General features: G+C 36.5%; 1 protein-coding gene across 2 annotated transcripts; it reads right to left on the reverse strand.

Moving 5' to 3' along the window:
* Positions 1–4,633: 4,633 nt before the first annotated feature.
* On the reverse strand, positions 4,634–8,738 carry LOC107562177 (zinc finger CCHC domain-containing protein 10-like). 2 transcript variants are annotated; one of them, XM_016246762.1, is made up of 4 exons: positions 8,611–8,738; positions 8,260–8,421; positions 5,896–5,940; positions 4,634–5,152 (listed from the first exon to the last, which is right to left on the reverse strand). In XM_016246762.1, the coding sequence occupies exons 1-4, from the start codon at positions 8,649–8,651 to the stop codon at positions 4,915–4,917; spliced, it is 486 nt and encodes a 161-aa protein (XP_016102248.1). In that variant the 5' UTR covers positions 8,652–8,738; the 3' UTR covers positions 4,634–4,914. The 2 variants fall into 2 exon arrangements, with proteins under 2 accessions (XP_016102248.1, XP_016102249.1); XM_016246763.1 differs by lacking the exon at positions 5,896–5,940 and adding an exon at positions 7,561–7,605 and having other exon boundaries at positions 8,611–8,737.
* Positions 8,739–9,891: the final 1,153 nt, after the last annotated feature.

Below are 9,891 nucleotides of genomic sequence, written 5' to 3' on the forward strand. Positions count from 1 at the left end.
ATGTCGTTTCAAACCCGTAAGACCTTCGTTCACCATCAGAACACAAATTAAGATATTTTTGATGGAATCTGAGAGCCCATAGACAGCAACACAACTGAAATGTTCCCACGTCCAGAACCGTAGCAAGGAGATCGGTAAAATAATCCATGTGACATCACTTTTTGTATGCAAAGAAAACAAAATTAATGAATTTACTCAACAATTCATCTCCTCCGCGTCACCCTAGCGCCATTTTGGAGAATATCCACTGAACGTAAACAGCGTATGCGATTCTGTGTCAGCTGCGTCACGTAGAAACTGCTCATGTAGTCGTGATTAAATGCAGTGTTTGCCTCTCATTTTAAATGGCTACAGAGAGTTTGGCCTGTAATAGAGGAAATAAAATCTTGTTCATGTACTCATATTTTCATTCTATCTTATCTTTTGCTTTAAAAAATAAAATAAATGTTAAATTGTTATTGGAGTTGGCCATGAAAAATCAAGATTGGTGCATCAATACTGACTTTTGACAGTGTGAACACTGATGTTTTCTAACGTTCTATCCAGTGGTCATCTTTAAGAGAAGTATTTTGAATGACGCCATTTAGTTTTGTGATGAATGTTTGTAGTAAAGTGGAAAGCAACTTTGTTAACATTAATTCAGTAACTTGTTAACTAATAATTGTGATTATTGTAAAAAATAGGCTATTAGTACTTTTTTACCAAGTTGATACTGAAATTTTTAAAATGTAACAATACCGGCCGTTCTGCAGCACTGGTAGTATCAAGTATTGACTAAATTCAATACTCACTGATAGGCAACTGCTTTCAAATGCTTCTGTGTATATTTATATCGCTTTCCGTGAAGAGCAGTGCAGTGTCCAATCAGAGGTGACCAAGTTAGTCAGAATCCACTCATTTTTCACTTGACCCTATTAAAGCAATACTTAATTGAAAAACATATGAAGGATACATTCCAATATTTTTTCCTTTAAGATTATTAGCATTAATAATGAACTCAATTAATTTATTTTTATTTCGACTTTATACAACAATTCGTCGTCAGCTGCGTCGCGCCGGATCGGTTTCCTACGTTGTTGTGATTTGATCTGAACGAAAACAGTGTATCCGTGTGGCGCAGCTGACACAGAACAGCATACGCGGTTTACGTCCAGCGGATATTCTCCAAAATGGCGCTAGGGTAATGCGGAGCAGACGAATTGTTGAATAAAGTCGTTTTTTTTTTCTTTTGCGCACAAAAAGTATTCTCGTAGCTTCGTAAAATTACGGTTGAACCCCTGATGTCACATGGATTATTTTACCGATCTCCTTGCTACGTTTCTGGACTTGGGAACATTTCAGTTGTGTTGCTGTCTATGGGAGGGTCAGACAACTCTCAGATTCCATCAAAAATATCTTAATTTGTGTTCTGATGGTGAACGAAGGTCTTACGGGTTTGAAACGACATGAGGGCGAGTAATTAATGACAGAATTTTCATTTTTGGGTGAACTAACCCTTTAATGGCTTTAGTGAGGGAAAGAACTACAATCCCATGAAGCATTGCGAATGGCAATCAAATTAAGAACAGCAGATGATGTATAACTCTTATTTTATAGATGTTGATTATAGAAACAAGTTTTAAATTGTTTATTGCAAAACACACACACAAGTTTGGGATCAGTAAGATTTTTAAATGTTTTTTTTACAGAAGTTTCTTCTGCTCATTAAGGCTACATTTATTTGATCAAAAATACAGAAAAGAAACAGTACGATTGTGTAAAATTATCATTACATTTTCTAAAATATATCTTCTAAAATGTTTTTTATTTTACTATACTTTAAACTATTATTTATTTCTGCGATCAAAGCTGAATTTATCATCATTACTCCAGTCTTCAGTGTCACACAATCCTTCAGGAATTATTCTAATATAGCTGATTTCAAAGCTGGAAACAGATGTGCTGCTACATATTTTGATTTTTTTTTGGAACATGTGATACTTTTTTCAGGATTCTTTGATGAATAAAATCTTTTACATATTTATTCATTTTTAATAAATCTTTTGTAACAATCTACACTACCATTCAAAAGTTTGGGCTCAGTCATTTTTTTCTTTTTTATTGAAATTCATATTTTTATTCAGCAAGGATGTGTTAAATTGATAAAAAGGGATAGTAAACACTTAGATTGTTAGAAAAGATTTCTATTTTAAATAAATGCTGTTCTTTTGAACTTTTTATTCATCAAAGAATCCTGAAAAAGAGTATCACAGGTTCCAAAAAATATGAAGCAGCACAACAGTTTCAGCACTGAAACAGAATCACGGGTAGTTTTCCACCAGGAATTCTACTGTTAAACATGATTATTTGAAATTAGACAAAAAAGCATATACCACTCATTAACAACTTCATAGCTCACAGTAGGTCTGTATTTAAAGCTTTCTAATTTAATGTTAAAAATCAGTTCCAGTATGGAAAAAATAATAAACCGGATTTTTACTTCCGGAACCCTACTGTTGGACTGTATGGAAGCTGAGATTGAACCATTGCATTGTGGGATACAGTAGCCAGTGCAGTGCATTCAATACAATAGTCTTATTTATAACTCACCATGCATTTCATACTCTCATTCAACGGCCTAGTAGCCACGATCAACATGAAAATCTATTTGCACCCAATTTTTTTTTAGCATGCTTTCTCAATTGTGTTTAGCACTGAAGCGTATATCAAGAACTTTCGCTGATCGTAAAGTACCATAAACCACCTTTTTTGGGGGGAGAGATTCTTAGCAGGCTATACAGTCATTTACTCCCCCCCACTCTGTACCTTTAGGAGTTGGTTTAACCAGTTAGCTCAAATTAGCGATGCCTTGTAAAAAGCCTCCGATGTTGAATCATCTAAAAATCCTCTGGGTCACATGCTAACGGAAAGTCTTGTCATGTATAACTTGAGATTCTTTAAATCGGCTTGCGTTCATCCTGCATACCATGTATAATCCCTCCCTGATCATTCAGACACTAGTGAACACTAGTAAACCTCTCTTAGTGTACAGCAAGTGTATATTTGTATAGCACTGAAGTGGTGCTCGTCCAGAAAAGCAAGACGCTGATGCACTCTTTGGACTGAGAATACACACTCCCTAATCACTAAAGCTAACACCCTACGAGGTCCACTTTGCAGGGCAGCAGGGAAAACAGGTAATCAGAGTATTCGTTGCATAAAGAAAATGTGCATACTACACAGAGCACATCTACTCTAGAGCACAGTGAGTAATGGGAAGACTGCTACAGTAGTACGCAACTCCAAACGCAGCCTTGTTCCTGCTCTAGCTACGGACTTTAAAATGGTCTCCAAACACGGATAATGATGCAATAGATTTGCCCTAAAAAGTACATCCTATGGACAGAATAAAAAGAACACTAACAACTATCAAGCCAACAAACACTGCTGAATTACTCTCAAATATACCACACCTAAACAACTCATTTTATTTTGCTCTTTAACTCAGTTAATCCCAAATAAAACGATTAAATACAAGCAAATGCGAAGTATTCACAACAGCACCTAGTCCGAACCGAGGTTATCCTTCAAATCTATTGGTCAAGCTACTGGTGTTGGGACCGTGTTTACATTTAGTCGAGTTGGTGACGCCCAGCGACTTCCGCTGAAGGTGAAACATTGTAACGCCGTGACGTCGTTGAAGCACTAACGTCACAGTTAAAAAAAGTAACAAGATACAGTGCGGGGGTCAAAAGTTCACAGAATATACTACTACTTATATTAAAGGGGTCATATGATGCTTTTTAAAAATTCATTATTTTGTGTATTTGGTGTAACAGAATATTGTTGACACTTTAATGTTCAAAAAACACATTATTTTCCCAAATACTGTACATTATTGTAGGTCCTCTATGCCCCGCCTCTCTCAAACACAACAAAGTCCCTCCTTCCGACAAGCGCAGTCTGCTCTGTTTATCGGTTCATAATAATAATAATCGATTGCTATTTTGTGATTTTTCAAATATTAATTCCGTGTACGTTCATTTTGACGCAATAACTAAATCGCTGGACTATGGTATAAACATTTAATGTTTTAATTAGTGCTGTCAAATCGATTAATCGCATCCAAAATACGTTTTTGATTAGAAATATTTATGTGTATATGCATATATATATATATGATTTATATTACATGCATTTCTTAAATATATACACGCATATATCATGTAAATAAAAACTTTTATTTTGGATGCGATTAACTGATTTGAGAGCCCTAGTTTTAATAAAAATAATTATTTTGCCATTACATTTGTGTAGCAGACTAATGGTTGTAAATGTATTTTCATCAAGCAATGTCTAACTGTTAAGTCTGCAGTGATATGAGCTCAAGATATTCTGATCATCCTTGTTTTTTATTAAGGAATGTGTAAAAACATATGGCTGCATTTTTTGTGATTTTCTTATGAGATGTGCTACATTTTCAACAGATTATTTGATATTGCTAATTTCGCATTTACATCATGTCCCACAATAGGTGCATTTCTTTCTGTAAGAAATCAGTTTATTTTATAAGACCATCTTAAAATGAAGACCATGTTAATACACCTCAGCCTACTTCATGGTCATTCTTTAAAATATATATATATATGGTCAAAAATATGTGAAATAAATCAACTGATGTTGTTATGAATGAATTGCAGTATTTTAACTGTTTGAGACACCACTACACTCCGCCATGGAGAGACAACAAAGTTGTAAATAAGCAAATGTAACAGTGCACGTGTTTGATTTTCACATTCTACTAAATATGAGAATATACATATATATCTCAATTTCTTTGCATACATGACTTCTCACATATTCAATACCAAAGTGACAGTCAGTACTCTCAATGTATATGACAAGTTCTGTATTCGAATCAGATGAACTGGACCCTCATTTCTTCTTCTTTCTCTTCTTTGGAGGTCCCTGATCAGAACTGCTTGAGGAATCGGAATCAGAGTCAGAACTGGAGGAAGACGAGGAGGAGGAGGAAGGGCTGGAGCCGTCATCGCTGTCGCTGCTACTGTCTTCAGACGAGGATGAGGAGCTCGAGGAACCGCTGCTGTCCGAGGAAGAGTCGCTGGAAGAGCTGGACGAATCACTACTGCCGCTGCTGGAACTGGAGGAGGACCTAAAAGAAAACAGCTGTTTATATTACGTGCTACTTTATACCACAGCGGCCCAAATCTGTGTTTGTTCCTCATGTGGCACAGATCAGTTGTTAAGTTGGCAATGTGAACAAATCTGACATTTTTTCGCTTCTGATCTGCGCCACGTTCATATGTGGAAATATATCTCTGATACATAACAGTGTTGCAGGTCAGAGGTGCAATGGAAAGGTGTTGTTAATTATTAATAAACATATTGATTGAATAATTATTATATAATTAATCAATTGTAACGATAGATAATAATGACAAAAACAATCAGATACAAAACCCAACTCTAACATTAGTTCAAATTAATATTACACTGCTAAACGTTTCTTTAATTCAAATGTACTACATTCGTTACTATACTTCTGAAACATAGTGCTCAAACTTTGAAATCATCCAACAACAACAAAAAAAATCACTATAATAAATATAAAGATGAATGGAGTATGATCAATGAATCTAAATCGTTTATTGTTTTGGACAGAAATAACTAATATGCTTTTGACTTTATAGTTGTGCAAAACATTTTTAAATCCCCTACAAGTGCAATTAAATTAAACTCACACCAGACCTAGCATGCAAGAAAAACATTAGTTTATTGGTTCCCTCAAAGTAACTTTATAGATATAACGTTGTGAAATTTCACTTTGTAAAAGTGCATTAATCATAACATGTTTATATAGATAACACTGACGTTCCCAAAAAGACAATGACTCACCTTTTTTTCTTAGTTTTTTTCTCACTGCGTGGTATTATTCCAGCTCTAAAAAGTGTCAAGAAAGTAGAGTTTAAATGTGACTAATAACACCGCCCTGCATCATATTTGCTGAATCAAATCCAATACTTTAAATAAATTTCATCCTAATTTTGGGGTGCTGATTCCAAAAATAGTGCATGTTTTGCTCGAGCATGTCACACTCAATACAACATACATTAAAAATCTTACTGATCCCAAACTTAATATATATATATATATAAAATTTGAAATCCTCATTCTTATTTTGCGGGGAAAAAAAGTGATGGAAAGCATTTATTGATATTTTAGAACTCAGCATTTCCAAATTAGGTAACATTAGGCCTTTTTTACCAGCGTAAAAGAAATTCAAAATGCAGGGCTTTGTAGGAATTATTCCAAAACCAAACGGAACTAATAAAGTTGTCTGTATTGATAGTGGTTTTCCATTCTATAGCAATGCATTCTGCGCTCTCGCCTGTAGATGTCGCTGTGCGTCAAAGAACGTCATTGAAACGCGACAAAAACGGCCCTATTAGAACTACACGAGATTTCCGAACTAGAAACATTCGTAATATATACGAGAGTTATCATCGAAGGGCCTTGACTTATAAATCAGCGACTCATACGTTCAATATCACTACTCAAGTGTGCGACCGTTTTGTGTTTTGTCGCGTATCTAACCCCAAATCATCCGAAGGATTGTTCTCCTTGTCTTTGAGTCTCTTTTTTAACTCGGCTGTCCTGGAAGGTCTATAAAGATACTTTCGTTTCCCAGTGCACTCGTAAGACCAGTGTCCGTACTCCAGGCATTTCTGACAGCGAACATGTTGTTTGTTAGCCTCCCTGCGGGAATAACGATGCAAGAAGATCAACACAACAGACCCTTGAGAGTATAACAAAACGACATGAAACTTGATATTAAAACAACACAAACTCAAATAGACGACTACGGAAATAATTAACACAACGAATACGTTACGGCACAGATCAGTTGTTAAGTTGGCAATGTGAACAAATCTGACATTTTTTCGCTTCTGATCTGCGCCACGTTCATATGTGGAAATATATCTCTGATACATAACAGTGTTGCAGGTCAGAGGTGCAATGGAAAGGTGTTGTTAATTATTAATAAACATATTGATTGAATAATTATTATATAATTAATCAATTGTAACGATAGATAATAATGACAAAAACAATCAGATACAAAACCCAACTCTAACATTAGTTCAAATTAATATTACACTGCTAAACGTTTCTTTAATTCAAATGTACTACATTCGTTACTATACTTCTGAAACATAGTGCTCAAACTTTGAAATCATCCAACAACAACAACAAAAATCACTATAATAAATATAAAGATGAATGGAGTATGATCAATGAATCTAAATCGTTTATTGTTTTGGACAGAAATAACTAATATGCTATTAACTTTATAGTTGTGCAAAACATTTTTAAAACCCCTACAAGTGCAATTAAATTAAACTCACACCAGACCTAGCATGCAAGAAAAACATTAGTTTATTGGTTCCCTCAAAGTAACTTTATAGATATAACGTTGTGAAATTTCACTTTGTAAAAGTGCATTAATCATAACATGTTTATATAGATAACACTGACGTTCCCAAAAAGACAATGACTCACCTTTTTTTCTTAGTTTTTTTCTCACTGCGTGGTATTATTCCAGCTCTAAAAAGTGTCAAGAAAGTAGAGTTTAAATGTGACTAATAACACCGCCCTGCATCATATTTGCTGAATCAAATCCAATACTTTAAATAAATTTCATCCTAATTTTGGGGTGCTGATTCCAAAAATAGTGCATGTTTTGCTCGAGCATGTCACACTCAATACAACATACATTAAAAATCTTACTGATCCCAAACTTAATATATATATATATATAAAATTTGAAATCCTCATTCTTATTTTGCGGGGAAAAAAAGTGATGGAAAGCATTTATTGATATTTTAGAACTCAGCATTTCCAAATTAGGTAACATTAGGCCTTTTTTACCAGCGTAAAAGAAATTCAAAATGCAGGGCTTTGTAGGAATTATTCCAAAACCAAACGGAACTAATAAAGTTGTCTGTATTGATAGTGGTTTTCCATTCTATAGCAATGCATTCTGCGCTCTCGCCTGTAGATGTCGCTGTGCGTCAAAGAACGTCATTGAAACGCGACAAAAACGGCCCTATTAGAACTACACGAGATTTCCGAACTAGAAACATTCGTAATATATACGAGAGTTATCATCGAAGGGCCTTGACTTATAAATCAGCGACTCATACGTTCAATATCACTACTCAAGTGTGCGACCGTTTTGTGTTTTGTCGCGTATCTAACCCCAAATCATCCGAAGGATTGTTCTCCTTGTCTTTGAGTCTCTTTTTTAACTCGGCTGTCCTGGAAGGTCTATAAAGATACTTTCGTTTCCCAGTGCACTCGTAAGACCAGTGTCCGTACTCCAGGCATTTCTGACAGCGAACATGTTGTTTGTTAGCCTCCCTGCGGGAATAACGATGCAAGAAGATCAACACAACAGACCCTTGAGAGTATAACAAAACGACATGAAACTTGATATTAAAACAACACAAACTCAAATAGACGACTACGGAAATAATTAACACAACGAATACGTTACAAACGTAGTTTAGAACTCAACTCCAAACTCGTATAACGTGTAAAATAACTCACGCTTGTCTCCGAGCGATCAGTCTGTGCATGGGAGTCGCCATTTTGGATGCGATCGTTCGATTCTGTCTTCCGGTTTATTCTGTCTTCTTCCGGCCATCTAAAGCTTGGGAGAGTCTTCATCTGCCTGACTGTTTTCACAGTCTATTTGCTCTATTAAGGTGACTATAAAGGTAAACATGTAGTAAGTCAATATAAACCGTGAAGGCCTTGGCACCAATACATTTTATGGTACAATTACACAAACACTTTTCCCCGCTCGATAGCTAGTTGTGGTTTAGAAATTGACTTCAAAAACTACATTTATTACATTCAAAACTCAGAAAGTCAGTTTCCTATTGTGTCGTGTGTTATCTAGGCGAATTATTGCGTTATTATTCGTAAATATAGTCGCGCAATCTCATTATCATCTGCAAATTGTATATTTTGGAAACTGCTAAATGATTATAATTAGGGGTGCACATAAGTGGTGCGCAGCTGTGCATGCGCGACCAAAATAAAAAACTGCTATGTGTAAATATGTTCATACCGCTCATTTGCGACAATGCGACATTGTGACATTGGGGAAGTCGTGGCCTAATGGTTAGAGAGTCGGACTCGTAACCCAAAGGTTGTGGGTTTGAGTCTCGTACCGGCAGGGATTGTAGGTGGGGGATGTACAGCGCTCTCTTCCTCCTTCAATACCACGACTGAGGGGCCCTTGAGCAAGGCACCGACCCCCCAACTGCTCCCCGGGAGCCGCAGCATAAATGGCTGCCCACTGCTCCGGGTGTGTGTTCACTGCTGTGTGTGTGTGCACTTTGGATGGGTTAAAATGCAGAGGGGTCACCATACTTGGCCACATGTCACTTCACTTGTTGACAATAGAGTTAGTATGTCCCAAACCATAGTACCTTGAAAATGAGTATGCGATAAGGTGTGTCTCATTTCGAAGGTTGCGTGCTCTGTGGTACAACACTCCACACATTGGTGTTTTTGTATTGGCTGGCCTGTGGTGCATCTTACAGGGTAGTGTCACAGGCTTTTGGGATGCCACAGCCAATTATACACCGGGTGGCTGATGAAGTCATGGCAATTTTGCCAAAGGTTGTGACCCTACCAAAGTCAGAAGAACACCTGCTCCAGGTTGGTGCAGGCTTTGCTTCTCTCACCAATCACCAGGCATTTGGTAAAGCTGTTGGAGCCATTGATGGATGCCCTGTGAGAATAAAACCACCAGCTGGCCCCGATGGACAGTGTTATAAAAACAGAAAGCTGTTTGCCTCCATCCAGCTTCGAGGGATA

Source organism: Sinocyclocheilus grahami, unplaced genomic scaffold (assembly GCF_001515645.1).
Source record: "Sinocyclocheilus grahami isolate Dianchi unplaced genomic scaffold, SAMN03320097.WGS_v1.1 scaffold810.1, whole genome shotgun sequence".
Lineage (NCBI taxonomy): Eukaryota > Metazoa > Chordata > Actinopteri > Cypriniformes > Cyprinidae > Sinocyclocheilus > Sinocyclocheilus grahami.